This window comes from Hypoxylon fragiforme, assembly GCF_022984875.1.
Source record: "Hypoxylon fragiforme strain CBS 206.31 chromosome Unknown GGS25scaffold_4, whole genome shotgun sequence".
Taxonomy (NCBI): domain Eukaryota; kingdom Fungi; phylum Ascomycota; class Sordariomycetes; order Xylariales; family Hypoxylaceae; genus Hypoxylon; species Hypoxylon fragiforme.
The window spans coordinates 3,756,378-3,775,857 of NW_026054759.1; the positions used below are offsets into that span (position 1 = coordinate 3,756,378).

The following is a 19,480-nucleotide window of genomic DNA, read 5'->3' on the forward strand; positions in this document are numbered from 1 at the left end:
TAACTTTTCAACCTTTTTTGGTTGGAACAATGAATTATTGAACCCGACGACAATCGCATTGAAAACCAGAGAAAGAGAAGGGTAGAAGGAACTGAGGATCTGGAGGACATACATAACCGATGCGCACAACGAAACGATAAGGAATTGGCCTCAATGTCTTGCAAACTGACGCCCCGGGGCGCTGTCGTCCTTCGGAATATCACCTTGCGAACGCGGCAACCAACTACACCCCTCCTACGATCCCATCCAGAACGCCGACCAGTACGGCAAATAGATCCTTCCTTAATAGCAAGGAGAGGGCTTGCAGACGATTTACATTCGAGAGGGCCACCGCCAGAAGACCAGTCTGGGCCCCCACCACCACCACCACCCTCAACACCCGCCGAGTACGTGCCCAAGCCGCCAGAGCTCTTCGCCCCCAACTACCTCAATGCCGAAGCGCTCGCCGCTCTAGAGAAAGCCGCGGCTGGCGAGGATATTGATGGCGAGGGCGAAGAAGGTCTGTTGTTCGGCATGCCCGAGCGCGTTGGGAAGAACCAACAGCTGCAGGACCGTTACCACCCCGTAGTGGACCAGGTCACCAAGCTGCTTATGAAGGATGGCAAGCTCGGGAGAGCGCAAAGGGTACGTTTGTTTTTCCACCACCTACCTGCCTGCATAATGCCCCCAAATGCAGTGCATTCCACAATCCCAAATCCTCTTCAAACAGTGCATCAGACGCCAATGAAACTTGAACAAATGATGTACGAGACGAGTAGAAAAAAAAAAGAAAAAAAGACTAACAACGACCAAACAGCACATGAGCCTCATCCTGAACTACCTCCGCACCAACCCCGCCCCCAAAGTCTCCCCCCTCCGCCCCCTCCTCCCCGGCTCCCCCAGCCCAGAACAACTCCCCCTCAACCCCCTCCTCTACCTAACCCTCGCCATCGACTCCGTCGCCCCCCTCATCCGCATCCGTGCGCTGAAAGGTGCCGCAGGCGGTGGGCGCGCCCTCGAGGTCCCGGAACCCATGCCGGCCCGCGCCCGCCGCCGCATCGCCGTCATGTGGATCATCGACGCCGTGTGCAAGAAGCGCAGCATGGGGTCCGGACGCAACCAGTTCGCGACGCGCTTCGCGCAGGAGATTGTTTCGGTCATCGAGGGCCGCTCGGGTATCTGGGACAAGCGCGCGCAGGTGCATAAGACGGGCACCGCGGCGCGTGCGAATTTGACCCATTTTGCGGTGGTGGGGAAGAAGAAGAGGTAGAGGTGAGGATAGGACCTGGGGTCTGGTATCAGGTATTGGCGGAGAGGGGGTTTGCCTAGAACACTCACTAGGTCCCTACTGAACCTGGATAGGCCTAGGTTAGGTACATAGATAGGATTGACGAAAAAGGGGTCAATAACCTTAACTATCAGATGTGAATAGTATATACCTACCTACTGTATACACACTGTCTAAACCAACACCTTCTAGCAATTTTCGGTCTGCCAATGGCAGCAGCAATATTCAAGTAGGCGGGGCATGTATGATATACTCAAAAAAAAAAAAAAAAAAAAAAAAGCTCTTGTATAAAAGTCATCGTATCGAGGCTTCTTGCTTGGTTTCCAGTAGGTATCGATCGACATTAGGTATTCACGGAAAGGGGTAACTTTCAAATCAAATAACTAGGTACCTAGGCCGTCTTCCTCTAGTATGTAAGTAGCATTAGTACTGTATGATGATTCGTAGCCATAGCCAGCCACGATTTACCCCAGCCGGCGTGAGAGTCAGAGTAAAAGATTGAGTTCCTACCTACATAGGTAGTTATGAGAAGAGATCATAACTAACAACATGCCCACAAACTCACTTGTAAAGCGAGAGCCAACGTCCCATAGCAGTCAAGTTGACTATCGTTTTAGTTCCCGCTCATCTATCTTTTATTTTTACCTTGCCCGTTAGCTTTACTTCATGGATACATGACTAACATATACGTCAGGGGTGGAAAGAAATGTCAAGAACGCTTTGAAATAATGTATCATCTCTATCGCTACCCATCCCCCCTTCACCTAAAATGTGCTTTTCGTCCTTCATTCATCGTCCCATGTTCATTGCCAAGCCGCTCGAGGAGGTATCTCACTATACCGCAACCACGACTCATATATTATTCATAGACTATAAAAAACGTGGCCGTTTGGGATCTAGATCCCGCACTGCATCGGAATTTCAAAAACAAGCTCGAGCTCGTTATATGTTTGGCTTTAGGGGCAATCGGCATACGTCTATGATGAATGTTGCCGTCTTGAAAATTCGCACTGTAGGCCCATGAAATCCTCTCCGTGATATCCACCTTAGGCCAACTTATCGGAATAGCATCCTCCCCGGAGTTGGTGTTGACGCAGATGCCGGCGTTCCTGGGCCGTTTATACCCGACTTCCGCACCGGTGTTGTCGGCCCACCAACTCCGTTCCCGTCTACCGGTGGCGTATCCGTCCTGGGGACGTTGGCCCCTGTGCCCAACTTGGCCGGCGGTTTGAAGTTAGACGCGACACCCTTGGCATATATCTCCTGTAACATAGGGTCAAGGATGCCAGCTTCATCAAATTCTTGATATTTACGATATAGCTTGAGGGCGGTCCTAGCATCCTCAATCGAGTCATGTGTGCTCTGTTGTATGTCCTCTTTAAGAAGTGTGTGCGCTAGGAACTGCAAACTAAGCTTGCGCAGTCGCTCTTTGATGAAGAAGAGGTCGCTTGTGTCGATGACCTGCGCCTTCGGCACATGTATGTTAATTACGCGGAAGTCCTGTTTTAGCCCGTGGCCCAGGAACTTGCATCCGAGGTTTAGTAAGATCCATATCTTTTTGTATGCGATCTTGAGCGGCACTAGATTGTGCCCCCTTTGCTGTGCCAAGTTTATGTCCAAGTCTTCAGGGGTAATTCCTGAGTATGAAGTCAAGTAATCGACGACCTTCTCTTTAATAGTGATATAGTCATCGATAAAAGGTAGTCCTTCGTCCATGCCACTGCCTCGGACAATCGATGTCCTGGCTAAAGCGTGCATGGTGGGTCGGATGATTTTGGAGTCGCCATCCGAATGCATCTCCACCTCTGGCTGAGAAATTTTCACAAATTCCGTGTCGATGGCCACGATCGTATTGGGACCTGCTGGCTCAGTCTGCCGATCCAGGGTCCGATACGTTTTATCGGCTCGATCAGCTCTATAAAAAAGTTATTAGCAATTTGAAAAAAAGCCGATCATCGTTTCAAAAATTTTATACGCACTGGAGATCTAGATAAAGTAGTCTAGAGTCAAGATTCTGCTTCCAACTAGAATCCAACTTGTTGTTGGCGGTTTTTTCCTGGAACGTAATGACGGCAGGTGTCTTCCAGGATGTGTTGAACGTCAAAGCCTCTTGTGGTGGAATCGGCTTCACATGGAAATCATTGAACAGATACCATTGACTCTGACTTGGAGCTATTGGCGCGGAATGCGCAACTAGATTGAGGTGTTAGCATATAACCTGCTGCTAACTTTTGTGAATAAAGTTGGAAACATACTATTGGCCATGGCCACAAGATGTGACCTCTGCTGTTGGCCGCCTTCAATGTTGACAGTTAACCCAGTCAATGAATATACCGTGATACTGTGGATTCCCCGTTGCAAATGCAGCTTTAAGTCTTCCCCTTCAAAGCAAAAGAATTGCCCGTTGTCTACTATAACTCCGATCTCTTCCGGAAGCCATCCAGGGGTAGCCCAAAGTCGCCGATGGTCGTTACTGGTGATTGCAGTGGCAAGCATGAGCACACTGGGGACGCGATGTATGGTCTTTCGGGTTGCGAGAGTTTGGTAGCGATGGCAGTTATTACACCACCCCTTATTGGTAGTTTCTCTTTCTACACTCATCTTCAAGACCTGGCAAAATGTTGTGCCCCGTACCCTCGGGTTTCGGTGACCAGGTTTCTAGTTCAGTAAGCATTTGCTGTGGTGTGCCTACTAGGGGAAGGTACTTACAACCTGTGGATACATCAACTCATTCACCATAGTATGGTCGGGCTTTGTAGTTTCACTTCTGCAGTTCATGCACCGTATGGAGCTCGTTGCAGAGGTTTGGAAGAGCTTAAGCTGTTAGTCAACGCCGATCAAATGAAAGTATCAAGAGACTTACCTCTTCGAAGCTCCTAGGATGGGGTGTTTCTGGGGAGTAGGGTTGAAGATTTTGAATCATCGAGCTATAGTTCTGAGCCATCTGCCTAAGAAGGAATCTTGTAAGCTGTTGAAGCATTACCGTCCGAGACGAGTGAGGCTCCTCTTCCAATAAACCAAGTTTTCCCGCTGGCGTATGCTTATTAGTGGATAGTCGACCAAAGTCTAGGTAAGGAATCACTAACCTTCGGGGTGATAGCTAAGAGTCTTTGTGAAATTGGATGCTTGGCAAGCCTCCCCTTCTGCTTTATAGAGCATGTCGAAGAGAAATCCCAATTCGCAAAGGAGACATAATTCATCGACGCATGCTGTTGCAGCGTGCTGGAGAGCAATATTCCGAACAAGTGGCGTATAGTGCATCATCTGTAATAGTGGATTTGCGTACGCGTTGACAATGTGATTTTGCAGCCCAGAATACTGTGTCTTGTTGAAATAACTGAACATCTCATTAGCAATTTTCTAGCACGTGAACAGATTCAACTCACCCAAAATCGAAATCATCGATTCCGAATTTACTGTACTTTATTTCGATATTTTGATATAAGTCAGGCACCTCGATCTTCAGACTCTCGAGCTTGGCGTCCTGTAGGACTTGGGGAATTTCCGGTATAACTTCTTCTGGTGCTGGAGTTCCCGCGGGAGACTTGGCTGCTTCTCTCGCCTTCTCGCTCAAGAACTTGGGTGGTTTTAGGGAGCTCTGAGGACTCTCGTTGTTCCGCGTGTCCTCAACCTGATTCCGTCGCAAAGGGCGAGTGTTCTTGCCAAAATATCCCCAGTCTCTTTCTTGCAGAGTCGCTAAGAACTGCTGGTCAATTTTGACTGGTGGGGCTCCGACCTCCGTCACCATGTTACTCGGCCATGCCGATAGCAATACTTCTCTATAGTATGGCATACCGACAGAGCTCAATGGTCTAACACATGTTAGCAACTATCATTGACACCGTTCATTTTGCCTCGTTCGATTATACTAACGTATCGTGATCATCGAAGTCAATCCGAGGTGCTGTTCCGGAATCGGCTGTCTCTATTGGTGTAGGAAACTCGGCGAAATGGACCTTGTTGGGCGAGCCCCAAAGATGAATGAAGCAATCCCCATCCGCAAGCGCAATCGCCTCACCTGAGGAGGCGATCTCTATCATTGAAAAGTAGGATAGACTGTTTGCTTGGCGTACATTGCTAGTGTTGGGATTCATAAGATCGACCACGTGCATCTGACCGATCTGTGACATAACGATACTGGTCGTAGACATGCGCGGGTGCATTCTTACATAGGCAGCACCCGCCGGGAACGGGATGGGCGACATGGAACCCATATTCTTCAGATCGAATACGTTTACGAATGGATCTGGCATATAATTGCCTCCGTGCCTAATGGAATATCCGCAAGTAACTATAAAGTCGTGCTGCGCATCCATGTCGTTGATAGCAGCCGTATGAGCATTCCAGATCTTGATAACCTGGAAAGTTAAAGAGTCGATAATATGGACAGCCCCTGTCGGCGTGGCTGCGCAGATATACCTACTTCTCCGCATAATTGTATATTTATGTTCCGTCGGTAGCTAATAAGCATTTGTTAGTCGCGGGAGCTCGAGCCCTCGATAGTCATTCATGAGACCTAATGTATCATACCGTTTTAGTAATCTCGCCTTTATTCGTGTCGATGATGAACATCTTGTCCTGTTCGCCAGCTACGAGTATCTCGGCGGTACCCTTAGACGTGAAACTCATACATCGTAGCTCTTGCATGTCTTCGTGTCTATATGAACCTTAAGCATTGGCGAAAGACTCTCATCCAGGACATAAATTGATTCCTACCTAATTGACCATAAAGGCGGCCCCCTCCTCAATGCCATATGGACCCCACGAGAACCAATTGCGATGACGCCCTTGTCGTTGAAGAGTATCTGGCGAACGGGGCCATCTTGGGAGGTATGCGCCTTGAAGGATGTGTACGGCTGGAGTTTCGTGCCATAGAATGACGACACGCGGCCCTAAGCAATGGTATTAGATAGATGTTGCGCAGCTCGAGTGTTCCCCCTCCTACTAGATTTCATACATATTCGTTACCTGTCCATAAGAGCTCTTGACTCGTATCGAAAGCTAAGACAGTGACAGGCGTGGACATGGCCCGGAGACCCGGTGGTGGGAAGGGTATGCGCGCAACCTATAGAGAAATACTAAAGTCAGTTTTGTATTCTATGAATGATCCACGATCCACGATCCGTAATCTATTGCGACATGTATATGGGATCTCCCGATATCATAGCAATTGCCGTATGAAGTTGCAAGATAGAATAATTAAATGCGTACCTCGTCCCAATCTCCATCCATATTGGCGGGTTTAGCATGGTCGAGCTAAAGCAATTGAAGCAATATTGGCCCTCAACGATAGGAAATTCAAATCCCGTCGCGACTTTATGAAATATCTACATGTGGTAAAAACGAAGATAAAGGAAAAGAGTTGAGATATGTAATATGTCTTGGTAGTAGCTAGTACTATACCTAGTATATTATGTACTAAAGTTGAAGAGGGTTGAAAGTTGAAAGCCTCGGGTCCATCCCACTTCAAATTGTTAGCTGACACTATCGATAATACTAGCACCACACATGATCGTCTTTACATTAACTAGGTACTGTGAATTTATGCCAGGGGAGTTGTATTAGCCGAAGTTTCTCCACGGCGTGGGATAAAACCGTTGGATGATAGTTATTAGTGCTAGTTTTATTCACTTGGACAATTCACACCGTAATTAGTCTTCAACTACTGTCACTACTGTCACTACTGTCATTACTGTCACTACCTAGTAATGTTTGCCATATTCTTAATATTTTTTTTCATTCAATGTTGACATGAACTATCTAAGTCTCGTCGAATACATTTCCTAGTACCGACGAGACCTCCAGCTTGCTACACGAGAATATCTATTCAGCCCGTCGTAGCAATTAATTGAAAAGCATCCTTGCATTCAGTTTTTGTAACGATCATGTAGCTCTCTGATTCAAGCTACTTTCCAACCTTCCTATCCAGTGTAATCGTGTAGGTTACCTGTGGTAAGTTATCCTACGGATGCGTTGTTTCCATCTCGGAAATTAATGCCCAAATAATGCTCAACTCAACTCCTGCTGGTAAAGGGAAGATGAAATAAAAGTGAGAAAAAAGGGAGGCCGCGGAGCCTTCTGCTTTTAGACTACCGGACCCGCCGCTCGAACTTCATCGGTGGCTTCCGATTCGTACTTCTTGAAGTTCTCGATGAACAGACCGCCAAGCTTCTTGACTTCCTCCTTGAATGAGTCAGTGCCTGCAGTCCAAGCCGTCTTGGGGTTGAGGAGTTCTGCGGGGACACCAGGACACGTCTTAGGGACCTGGAGGTTGAAGACGTCATACGTCTCGTACTCAACCTTAGCCAGCTCCCCAGAATGAATCGCATCGAGGATGGCACGAGTGTACTTCAGAGGGCAACGCTTGCCGCCGTGGATGTAGCCAGCACCAACCCAACCAGTGTTCAAGAGCCAGGCGTTGGCGGAGTGTGCTTCTATCTTGCTTGCCAGCATCTTTGCGTATCTCATGGGGTGAAGAGCCAAGAAAGGCTGGGCGAAACAAGATGAGAAGGTAGCTTGAGGCTCCGTTATACCATCCTCGGTACCGGCCATCTTGGACGTGTAACCGGAGATGAAGTGGAACATGGTCTGGGCGCTGTCAAGCTTGGATATCGGTGGCAATACACCACGAGCGTCGCAAGTCAACAGAATAATGTTGCTGGGGTGGTTTTCAGACAAGCATGGAATCTTGGCGTTGCTGATGTACTCGATAGGGTATGCGCTATGATTTTTGTCAGCTTGAGTTACATCTGTATGTTTCGAAATAGGGGAAAACTCACCATCTTGTGTTCTCGGTGAGGGTGGCATCATCATAGTCAACCTCTCTGGTTTCTTGGTCGAAAACGACGTTTTCAAGTACGGAACCAAAGCGGATAGCACCGAAAATATCAGGCTCCTTCTCCGCCGAGAGACCAATGCACTTGGCGTAGCAGCCACCCTCAATGTTGAAGACACCACGTTCACTCCAGCAGTGCTCATCGTCACCAATCAAAGCTCGGTTAGGGTCGGCAGACAGGGTAGTCTTTCCAGTACCAGATAGGCCGAAGAAAAGGGTTACGTCGCCATTCTTGCCTTCGTTCGCAGAGGAATGAAGAGTCAGGACGTTGTGCTTGATTGGCATCTCGTAGAACAGAACGGTGAAGATTCCCTTCTTCATCTCGCCGGCGTACTCGGTACCGAGGATGACCATCTCCTTCTCCGCGAAGTTAATGGCGACTGAAGTACCAGAGGTCATGCCCTCAGTGTATCTGTTAGCCGGGAAGCTACCGGCATTGTAGATCGTGTAGTCAGGGTGGAAATGTTCTAGCTCTTCCCGCGAAGGGCGCATGAGCATATTTCGCATGAACAAGGCATGGTAGGCACGAGCGCAGATAACTCGAACCCGGATACGGTACTTGGGGTCCCAGCCGGCGTAGCCATCGATGACATAGATTCTTGTTCGGGTGTTTAGGTAATCAACAGCACGTTCACGGTTGATTTTCCAGACCTATAAGATGTGAGTCAGTTGATTGGTCAAGGTCAAAGTATGGAATATGGAACTTGAAGTATGACAGAAGTTTATGCCGAATTGGGATGAAAGGAAAACTTGAGCTTGGCACATGAATTTGTTTTAGTGGGGAGGAATTGGGGGGCTAGCTGAAGAATGCCCCCGGCCTGGTTGAAGGGCGGGGTGCAGAAGGCTATTGCCGGATCTGAACCCAATTCCATAAAAGCATTGGCATCTTGTAGATGACGCCAATGGACAAGGGCAAGGGGGGTTTCTCCAATAAACAAAGCCTAGACTTTAGGTAACAATTACTTAGGTAACGAGACTTCATGCCAACACCACGAGACTTCTCGAGAATCAAATGATTTACGTAAAGACGTAGTCATAGTCGGCAAAACCCTAAAAAAAAAACAAAAACAAAATAAAGAATGACGGATGGTTTTTATTGCTTACCTCGGGAGCCATTGGCTTGTTAACAGGTCCCCACCTAATTTACCAAGTTAGCTATCAACTCAATTCAAGTCAAGCATAGTTTAGTTCTGTACGGGGAAACTCTTACCAGATGTCATTTTCTGATGATGCTTCCTTGACGATTCTCTTGTCTGAGGGAGATCGTCCGGTCTTAGCTCCAGAGTAGGCAGTCAACGCACCGCTTGAAGCGATAGCTGAGCCCATTTCGTATACCTTTGCATTTTCATTAGCATGAGTCGGCCATTTGTCAAGGGATATCATCAAGCATGAAAACTTACAAGAGCATCTTCGTACAACGCAGCCACGGACGGATTGGGGATCTGTACATGTTATTAGTCTCTGTATGCGTATAATAATTGCACGTGTAAGCTTCAAACGTACAATAGCGACCCTGTCGTAGTCAATGTGCGCCTTCTCGTGAAGCTCCTCCTCTGTAAAGGATCAGTGTTAGTGAATTGGTCCCCAGGAAGCAGGTAATAGGTAAACGGCTAGAGTTTCCATGCTGGGAATTTTGAGTTTTGCGAGTCTTGTATCGTACCTAGTTCTGTGTGTTCCCTCTCATGGTGGGGCCTACAGACAGCGAGTGTTAGTAATGCCTCTCTTCTTTGTGGTCTCTGCAGGAAGGTCACTTACTCGACACCACCGGGGTGGAGAGCGGTCTTGTTGACTTTATTGGTAGGAGTCACTATAACACCATTGTCAGCTAGGTACGTACGGGCAAAGGCACAGAATCAAGACGGGTATCGTCTTATACGGCCAGAACTTACTCTTGCTGTGCTGGAGGAGAGAGTGGGAATGGCCGGCAGAGAGTTGCTGAGATTTAGGTCCTTTGGATGAGGGATCGGGGTAGGGAGAAGCAGTTCTAGCGACTGGGTCTTTCATGGTTCTTAAAGTTAAAGAATTTCGGAATGGAAGACGGCTATGATAGATAAAGGGACAACTGGAGCCGAAGACGAGCCGGGAGTGTCGATATCTAATTTGATTAAATGGGGTAGCAGACGAAAGGCCGGCAATGCATGTAGACTTGAAGTAAGTTATCCGACTGCTGCTAGTCATGGGCCGAGCCCGAGGATATATAGTCGAGCTGTAAGGTGTGGAGATGGCGAACTTTGATTGAGACATTCCACTGGCCAGCTACAAGAGCTGTCATTCATTAGGCACAGAGGCACGAATTCAAACCGGAGCAATCCGGCCAGCATCATCGGGAAGAATCGAGCTGGCGAGGTACTGCTTTGTTCCCTGTCTCGGTACACTAGCAAGGGATCTTGTGGCGTAGCGTAACTTGAATCGTTCAAAGATCACGGACGAGACAGTTTAGCGTACATTGAATTACCGGAATCACAAGAGATAATGTTAAGGTGGATCAAGAGCTATGCTGGTACTAGTGGAGGGATGTATGTAGGTAAGGATGCTGGGATGTTTGAAAGTTGGGTGTTAGTTTCTGGCTGTCTGCAGTCTGGGACTCTGGGTAGCCTGGGTAGCCTGGGTAGCTTACCTAGGGTAGTTCTGGGTGTGTGGTGTCATATGCAATTGGCTTTCGTCCTATTGCACGTTGCTATTCCGTTTTTTTCCTCAGCCTCTCCAATCCCTGTCATCTTTTGCACCTATCAATCTTGGACCAGGATTATAGCCTGTCGGCCTGGACTTTACCCATCGTTTTCGTTGCATGTACTTGTATGTACATTGGGATCTGCCCCCATGTATTACAACAACGGGAAAATCGGTTCACTTATTTGATTCGATAACTGAAAATTCTATAGACATTTCCAGAATGTCATTATCGTCTTCATACGTCCTCAAACGTCGCCACCCGTTGTCGAGAACACTTACGACCTAGGGTACCTACCTACTTAGGACTTATGCATAGAAATGGATCAGGGGGGTTGTGACCGTTGGAGAAGGAGAGCACGCGATAGTACTACTATGGTGTACTATTATGGTAGCGGGAAAGTAAAGTTGGAACGAATTGAATGTCAACATTGATTATATGGATACCGTATCTGCTAACTTAGCACTAAGTTAATAGTAGACTGCTACAAGTATCGTACCTATCAGTCTAATAAGTTAGATAACCTACCTAACCTAGGTACAAGTACAATACGTATTATGTGCTCCGCCAGTTTGTCAGACAACCCCACAGTGGGGTTTTTAGAAGGGTAAACCCGGTAGAGGGGCAATGGGGAAAGGTAATGGGGATGGGGAAAGGGGCTACGATATCTTCGAGAACCTCGGGAATCCCATTGTACATACAAGTTACTTGTACAAGACTCTTAAAAATTTGAAAATAAAAATTCAATAGATCCCAATTGGGTTAGATTTTTAAGACGTGTAATTGGGTAGCTCCTCAAGTTGGGGAATTGAATGCCATGACGATTGATTTCCTCTAGGGCTATCCTTTTCGACATTTGGTACGAGCAAAACATGTAAGTCCCCTATACCAATCTGAGTATTCGATTTACAAACGAACAGCATTAGGTACATATTCACATGAAGATCAGTAAAGAAAATAGCTACGTACAGTAAATGTGAAAAATTCAACATCATATGTTGTTTATGTTTGGCGTTGTCTATTTTGTACAATCAATGCAACCTCTCTTCGTGAAGCCGACATAGCCCCTGAAAACTCGATCTATTTCACTCCCCGAGATTTTCCCTCTGAAGTATTACCTTCCCAAACACTTTAGAATCAGGTGAAGAAAACTTTGATACTGTAACAATGCCATCGAATGCAACTCAGGCACTTCAATGCCCAAGATTTTCCATACGTAAAGGTTGTCAGAAGAAGGTCGACCCTTGCATGTGAATTGCAATGGCAACCCGAATCTTTCCATCCGTTCGAGACTGCATGAAGATCATTCGGTACTTGGGTAAGGTCTTTTTTCAGCCGCCAAGACACTCATGATGCAACCCAACTATCGGACGCGGCTCGATGTGCACGGCGTAATCGTCCTTGCATCGCATATCTGTACCTATCATGCCGTTGATGAACCTTGGATCGTGATACCTATCTCACCCCCCAGATGTCCCATCTCCCCGTACACTTACCGAAGTTCATCCCGCTATTGGGCTAGTTAGATTACTACCTAGGTAGATATCTATTCCGACAATTTCCGCTTGTCCGTCTGTTGGCCCCGGGTTTGCTTCGTTACGTAAAGGGACAGGCGTCTGAGCCACAGTGGAGAAGCGGGAATCACGATGCCAGGATGTCCTCGCAGGATATCCATCCTCGTTCCTCAGCTGGCTTGTGAAACGTCATGCACGGTAGGTACCTCTGGTGGAAAATTTACGAAAAAGTTCGGGAACCGACGTGAAGCCTGTTCTTGTACAAGATTGCAAATGGCATATTTAAAAAGGTGATCATCCAGTAATTATCTTCATAGGAAACGGAGAACAAAACAAGGCTTTTGACTGGAAGGTAATTATTTAAACGCTTCTGCCGGCACGATGATGTTGTAGCTCGACAACAGCTTGATACATGAAGTCATACCTACCAGCATTTGACAGGGCTTGAGGGGCGCTAATGTGTCAATGCCAAGAAGCCCAATTGCCCAATTCCTTCGCAAAGCGTAGATCGGGGAGAACCGGGTTCGTAATACCACGACCCCATGTTGCCTAGCAGTGCCCAGACCTGTCATCCAGAACGTAAATCTAGACTTCCCCGGAAAAGAAGTGGGGCCACGGACAGCCGGAGAGCCAACCTGGACATACGGATCCGGTCCGACCCGTATCCTAACGTCACTTCCCACCGACATGCACCGATCCTTGGCTTTGCTTGATATAACGGTTCCGTGTCTACCTATGGTAATAGAAACAAAAACACAACTTCATGGCCGTTTACATCCTTTTTTCCATGCGTTGGTTCAATGGTAATGGTACGACTAGGTTTATTCTATTAAACCTACGGTTAACGCGGTTACAAGACGTGGACAATAAACATATGATCTGCACTTCAACTGCACTTCGACTTAAAGAGACGAATGTTGGTATCGAAAACTTGTTGTCCATGAGTTATGGTCCGTCATCTACTATCCCTTAAATATGAATTCTTCAAGGCGTGCACCTCAACTAGGCAATACATGGCCACTACCTAGGTAGGAACCTAGGTTTTCGAGCATCCTGAAGATAGAGGGGACAGATCATATATGTTCCGACAAAGCACACCCGGCTTGCTATTGGGCATGAGTGGTATGAAATTGTGGCTTTCACAGGGTTAAGTATAGTTAATTGGGCGGTGAATCCGCGGTTGCCTGCAGGACTCATAAATGGAGCAGCTGATGGCAGGCGTCTTTCACAGCCACACAAACCTAGTCGTCGCGATTAATTGCAGCCTGCTTGAATGCAACTACAGAAACACTTGCGGACCAAAAAAAAAAAAAAAAAAAAAAAAAAAAAAAAAAAAAAAAAAAACCATGTAAGCATTGCCTGGTCGCAACACAACTTACCTAGTAGACAACTTTAATACGGGCATGTTATTCTTATTAGATCAAAGTTTCACCGAATTTCTTCGACGGCCATCATTTACAGGCTCGCTTTCGCATAACTTGGTCCTAGATCAATCTTACCTATCAGCTTCAGCGCTGGGAAGACAACAAGCTTAGCCGCAAACCCACCCAAATAGGCAGCAATTTAAGCTTCAACCCCTTGTGTAGATCCTAACATAAGCGAATGCGATACTATTATTTCCCATGCTACTACCTTCACTATCGTGATCTCCGGAGGCCCCGCGAGTTACGCAGTCCTTACTGGTTATTCGCGTTTCTTTGGCGGGTTTCAAGCATCTCATCAGGATGCTCGGTGAGAATACTTGCGTCGAATGCAATGCATATCCAGGAACCATGGACAGTTTTGCCTAGATAATTGGGGCCAAGAGTATAAAAGGATGGATGACTACCTATTGATGTGTGTTGAACAGTATTCCGGATTCCGAGCTTTCCACACAATTTACGGTTGATAGGTCTAATTAATAAAGTCTCCGAAATGCGATTTTCCAAGTCTTTGCTCCTCCTCGCTGCCCAGGGTAGCATTGCTCTGGGCCAAAGCAATACCACCAACAGCACGAGCGACGTGACCTCTTACCCTCTGAGCAGTGATGAATACTTCTCATTCATCGTATACGAAGTTCTCGCCCTAGCCGGCGGCGGCGGCTCATCGGCAGGCGAGGTACTACGCGCTGCTGCCAAAATCGAAGCCGGAAGCCACGAAAGCTTCTACACCGAGTTCAAGTTCCTAGCCGATTCGATTCACGACATCGCGACGTCCATCAACGCGACCAAGTTCCCAGTCTCTGCTCGCGAAGCATATTTCCGCGCCGCTTCCTACTACCGGGCATCGGTTTTCTTCCTTACGCATAATCAGACGGACCCCAGACTCTTTGACGTGTGGGACCAAGCTCTGGCGGACTTTGACCAAGCGGCCAACCTTACCGATATCCGGGGCGAGAGGGTGACGCTCAAGGGGCCGGGATTCGACATCCCGATCATATATTGGAAGTCGCCCAAGGCCAATAGCGATGAACCGGCCCCCACAATCTTGATTGGTAGTGGCTATGACGCGCCCCAGGAAGAGACGTACCACCAGCTAGGCCGCGAGGTGCTGGATCGAGGTTGGAACTTTGCCACTTACGAAGGGCCAGGGCAACCGACCGTGCGCCGCGAACAGAAGCTCGGTTTCATCCCGAACTGGTGGGATGTCGTAACCCCAGTTATCAACTACCTGGAAACAAGACCGGAAGTGGATATGAAGCGAGTCGCTCTCGGGGGCCTCTCATTTGGCGGGACCCTGGCTCCGCTCGCGGCTTCTCGAGAACATCGGATCGCCGCTGTCCTCGCCATCGACGGTTTAGCTAGTCTTCAGAAGGTAGCATCGAGTCAGCTTCCTGCAGTCGCGACCACATTGCTTAACAGCGGTAACCAAACGGGGTTCGATGCGTACATGAACGCAGTGAAAGTAAGCCCGCAAGCTCCTACGATGATCAAATGGTTCATCAGTCAGGGCCTATGGAGTTTCAACACAGAGAGCCCATATGACTGGTTCACCCGTCTTGGGAATATCACCCTCGACAACGATATCTTGAGCAACGTAAGCTGTCCGGTTTTCGTGGGCAAGGGTGAGAACGACGACCTTGCTGGAGGCCAGGAGCAGGAGGTGGTTGACATGCTGGGTGATAAAGGCTTCTTATACGAGTTCAAAACGTCGCTTGGTGCTGGTGGACATTGTCAGTTAGGGGCGGAATCTCAGCTTGCGCAGGCTACCATGGACTGGCTTGCGGAAGTATTTGATAAGATTTCATGATGGCTAGTTTGAGAACATAGTTTCCCATAGATCAGTGCATTGAGGCAGTAGAGTAACCCATGGGCATCTGATGCTATAACAAGTCAATGGACACGTGCCTGAGCAGACACAGTGCATTATCTGCTACTCCCATGTGTCAATAAGCTCTTAAGTTGGCCCTGGGGGTATTTAGATTTACGCGTACCTAGATTTAGACCGGCACGTATATACTTTGAACAGCTTCAGCGTCAGCTTATGGTACAAATAAGCCAACATCATATCCATCTCTACATACTTTGACCTAGACGCCCCTTTAGATGGTTTCACAAACCCTATCTCGCATATCGACCTAGTTGCCCAGGCCGATACTGGAGATATAAAATAAATAATCTACGTAGGTAGTAATAATACTTAACCAAATCCCACAACACTCACCAGCCCAACGACACTCATCACCCTGCATAGTACCTACTTATCTAACGTATTTGAGGACTTCACCCGAATTCGTCATGCCAATATATTCTGCACTACATTGCCAGATATGGTAAGTAATTGACCAGATATGATCCCAAGTCTCAATCCTCGCCGCTGACATCGCTCTTCATAGCGGCGTTGGGTTTTCCATTCCACGCTTCTACAGACCAGACGAGGTCGCATCCGTTCCTCGCAGCAGATATGGCACCACGAGCGGAGCTCAGGCCGCAGCTCGCGTGGGGACCGGCTGCTGCTCCGAAGTAAACGGCATGCACGTGGCGGGAACCAGGTGTTACCATACTAGAGCCTACTCCGGATGGCGAGTCTTCGAGAAGGACATAAACGACATCAACACCGTCGTCTGTCTATACTCAAAGAGACGCCATTGGAGGCCTGCGCCTGGCGACGAAGACTTCGAGATCCGAGCCAAGAGTTGCGGCGTCACCGGGGTCTCGCATGCGCCTGTTCTCAGCGACGTCCTAGTCCATAGTATACAGCCTGCCAAGCACGGGATCCGTAAAGTAACAGTAGACAACAGAGGTTTACACCGTGGACTTAACGGCCCCTACGCCCTTCCCATGCATCCAGCCTGCTTTGAGATATTCAAAAGACAGAGCCTGAGGATTAAAGGGTTCGTGGATATCGATCTCTTATGGAATCTCCGAGAGGTTCGTTACCCCTCACACCTCCGAGAACTCACAGTGACGATTGCTAATACCTCGAAAGCGTCTTGGAGTAACTTCTTCTTAGTTAGTCTCCCTAGTTGGTACATATGGTTCTAGGGAGCGGTTGCTAACGTGTATCTCGATTCCAGTCGGTTTGTTGGTCTCCCAGCACCTCCGGAGTTGATCCGTTGCGCTAGATGGTCCCTGTAGGTCTCTCAACCCAGATCAGTTGAGCTTCTCCGTTACTGACTCGTTGTGTAATTTTAAGGTACCCGGAAGTGTGGAAATGCATCAACGGCACCGAGTGGCTGACAGCCAACCCCCATCAGGTCATCGGCTTGCCGCAATTACTCAGTAATAAATGCCAGAGGCAAACTTTTGGAAGCACCGTCGTATTCCCGGCCTGGGATAAGGTGACACCCAGCGATCCTTTCCGGCTACTACCAGCAGAGATCAAGTGCATCATCTTGGAGGACCTGGACCGCAAGACTGTCGGCAACTTACGACGCGTCTCGCGCAGCTTTCGCCAGATCCCAACGTCCTACTTCCGCCCTCTAGTCCATAAGGAAATGCCTTGGCTATGGGAAGTCCTCGATGACCCAAACGCAAACATGAAATACGACTGGTTCGAACTCTTCAACACCATCCACACAAGCGAGCGCTTGGGTATATTCTGGAGCAAGAGAGACGAGGTTGACGGGACAAAACTGGAAGTGGGTCCCGACTACATGGCAGATTTGTTGCAAGAGGACCCAGACATTAAGCGAGCGAGCGAAGATTTCAAGAAAATAAAGCTGGAAAACTCTCTGCATCTGTGCCACCAGCTATATCCCGCAGAAGACCCATCACTAAGGGGTCTGAGAAACCGAAAAAGGATTTGGGAGGATGTGGAGAAGATCTTTGCCCTGGCGGAAAAGGAGGGTATCAACTAAGTACCCTAGGCACTAGGTGGAATACACGAGGTGTAGAAGCTTTCGCTTCCATCATCTCTTGATATACAGACGGTGGTCTAAAAGTTTGGCGTTTAGGTTGCCTTCATCATAAAGATAGGCGCGATGGATTATAATTGATGGGAGTTGAATACCCGGTGTATCGTAGGTAATTTGATAAAGAACAGAGAAGAGACGTAGCCTTATTCCCCTGAGAAGCATAAAGGGTTTCGCTGCCCATCCATGAAAAGTTCATTGACTGGCCGAGGAAACTCCAGAAGACTCTCCGTATATCATGTCCTCAATCGCTAATATATCAGCATCAGTCCCGTAAGTTAATTCTAAAGGAAGAGGCGTTGCTAAACCAATACGATCTAGGACCCATGATACAGCATCTTCCCAATCCAGCGACTCTAGGGAGAGCGGTTTCGTCAACAAGACCGACGCCTCCATCACGAACTTTTTCGCTATCGATTCCATCCACCAATAGTCCTTATCCAGCGTATTCAACAGCACAGCCCAGTGCGTTGTTATGAGGAAAGCGAACGGGTCGGATTTGCTGAGAAGTGCAGTGAAATGCTTGCCGACCAGCGAAGGGAACGCGGTGCCGAATCCTCTCACCATACCCTTCGTCTCTTCCGCAAAGCACATCTCGAGATAATGGATAGCTAGCCCAAACAGCTCATGGCTGTTTAGCGCAGCTACTCCAAGCGTCTCTGTGCCCTCGTTAGGGTTATGCAACTGGTCGTTAAGAGAGCGTAGCCTGGCCAAGGCAACTCGGGTATCAGGATCTATCAGGTCACTCGACGCGCCAAGACGATTTATGAAAAGGCGCAAGGGGAACTGGCTGCCGAGAAGCCACGGCATGCCCATCATCCCAATGCTAGTGCTGCCATTCATCAGGTCGAACGCGACCGTCACCATCTCGATCACACTGGCGGAGCGCTGGGGTATCGCCAGGTGGACGGCCACGGCAATGGCGGAAAACATGTAAAGGACGTGGCAGTTATCGGCATTCAGGCTCCCCAAATGCGTCCGGAACGAGCTGCTGCCCCTATTGTAGAACTCCAGCGCAGCGTTGACGTACTTGGCGGAATGCGACTCCCCGACGGACTTGGCGATCTGCAAGGATGAGATGGCCATGATGCAATTCAACATGAAGTCGTACTGGAGGGAAGCGCGCGGTAGTGCAACTTGTAGGTAGTCGCAGTCTTCGGGTATGCCTACGAAACATTTATACGTTGAGACTGACCACTGGTGCATCAACTCCAGCTCCAGTAATCTACTTGGTCCCCCGTAGGCGGAGCACAGCGCGCCTATGTTGCCTTGCGGCCGTTCCACAGACGTGGGACATCTCGCTGCTTGTCTCTCCTTGGAACGTATGGTGAGAATACCACCACCACCTGGAGTGCTCTCAATGTTCGGCCGAGTGTAGACGCATTTGGCCTTTCGGAGTGTACAGTTGTTGCACGGCGGTCCTTGTTCGTCACATTTCGTGTGCCACCTCTTACAGTTCTGGCACCCGTTGCGCGATTTCTTGTGAGATCTTCGTTTTTGCATTGTGGTCTCAGGTTACTCCTTATTTAATTTGACGGAGATGCCATCGTGTACATACCTATCAGGGACATAGGGCTGTCTTTATGTATGTAATGGATTATGGGGGGCCTGCACTTATGTATGACTGTGGCTGTGTTGGGATGAATGTAACTAGAGCTGCAGGTCAAAAGCTGAAAGAGAAGTGGCTAGGGAATGGGAATACAATCAACATTGTGTCCATCCTTACTATGCCGTACAATGGCCAGTGGCAGTGGATTAGAAAAACGAGGCGAGGACTGTTGTGTGACGTCTTTAAAGTCCTGTCGATCGCCATAAAAAGGAGACAGACTTGTACTAACCTTAGGTATGTAAGCTTAGGTTC

The 19,480-nt window shown here is 48.3% G+C and overlaps 6 protein-coding genes across 6 annotated transcripts; 3 read left to right on the forward strand and 3 right to left on the reverse strand.

The window, feature by feature from the left end:
- The first annotated feature begins 2 nt into the window (after positions 1-2).
- GGS25DRAFT_488563 (ribosomal protein S7) lies at positions 3-1,661 on the forward strand. The gene is made up of 2 exons (XM_049260824.1): positions 3-624; positions 797-1,661. Exons 1-2 carry the CDS (start codon positions 154-156, stop codon positions 1,247-1,249), a joined length of 924 nt encoding a protein of 307 aa, XP_049118346.1. The 5' UTR covers positions 3-153; the 3' UTR covers positions 1,250-1,661.
- Positions 1,662-1,665: 4 nt separating this feature from the next.
- On the reverse strand, positions 1,666-6,721 carry GGS25DRAFT_488565 (PAB-dependent poly(A)-specific ribonuclease subunit PAN2). Its single transcript, XM_049260825.1, has 12 exons — positions 6,479-6,721; positions 6,225-6,332; positions 5,984-6,159; positions 5,798-5,924; positions 5,141-5,727; positions 4,654-5,079; positions 4,354-4,604; positions 4,131-4,297; positions 3,977-4,081; positions 3,523-3,925; positions 3,247-3,460; positions 1,666-3,182 (listed from the first exon to the last, which is right to left on the reverse strand). Exons 1-12 carry the CDS (start codon positions 6,497-6,499, stop codon positions 2,324-2,326), a joined length of 3,444 nt encoding a protein of 1,147 aa, XP_049118347.1. The 5' UTR covers positions 6,500-6,721; the 3' UTR covers positions 1,666-2,323.
- A 630-nt stretch (positions 6,722-7,351) lies between these two features.
- Positions 7,352-10,106, reverse strand: GGS25DRAFT_521174 (phosphoenolpyruvate carboxykinase-domain-containing protein; the record flags this gene model as incomplete). The annotated part of the gene is made up of 9 exons (XM_049264011.1): positions 7,352-7,988; positions 8,047-8,753; positions 9,207-9,240; positions 9,313-9,437; positions 9,503-9,544; positions 9,606-9,655; positions 9,763-9,794; positions 9,858-9,909; positions 9,992-10,106. 9 exons carry the CDS (start codon positions 10,104-10,106, stop codon positions 7,352-7,354), a joined length of 1,794 nt encoding a protein of 597 aa, XP_049118348.1.
- A 3,492-nt stretch (positions 10,107-13,598) lies between these two features.
- Positions 13,599-16,226, forward strand: GGS25DRAFT_488575 (alpha/beta-hydrolase). The gene has a single exon (XM_049260826.1). The coding sequence runs from the start codon at positions 14,202-14,204 to the stop codon at positions 15,513-15,515; it is 1,314 nt and encodes a 437-aa protein (XP_049118349.1). The 5' UTR covers positions 13,599-14,201; the 3' UTR covers positions 15,516-16,226.
- GGS25DRAFT_531244 (uncharacterized protein) lies at positions 16,004-17,689 on the forward strand (the record flags this gene model as incomplete). The annotated part of the gene is made up of 5 exons (XM_049265476.1): positions 16,004-16,038; positions 16,102-16,636; positions 16,695-16,717; positions 16,783-16,839; positions 16,902-17,689. The coding sequence occupies 5 exons, from the start codon at positions 16,004-16,006 to the stop codon at positions 17,563-17,565; spliced, it is 1,314 nt and encodes a 437-aa protein (XP_049118350.1). The 3' UTR covers positions 17,566-17,689.
- GGS25DRAFT_258538 (uncharacterized protein) lies at positions 17,690-19,447 on the reverse strand. Its single transcript, XM_049257259.1, has 2 exons — positions 19,322-19,447; positions 17,690-19,269 (listed from the first exon to the last, which is right to left on the reverse strand). The coding sequence occupies exon 2, from the start codon at positions 19,120-19,122 to the stop codon at positions 17,815-17,817; it is 1,308 nt and encodes a 435-aa protein (XP_049118351.1). The 5' UTR covers positions 19,123-19,269; positions 19,322-19,447; the 3' UTR covers positions 17,690-17,814.
- Positions 19,448-19,480: the final 33 nt, after the last annotated feature.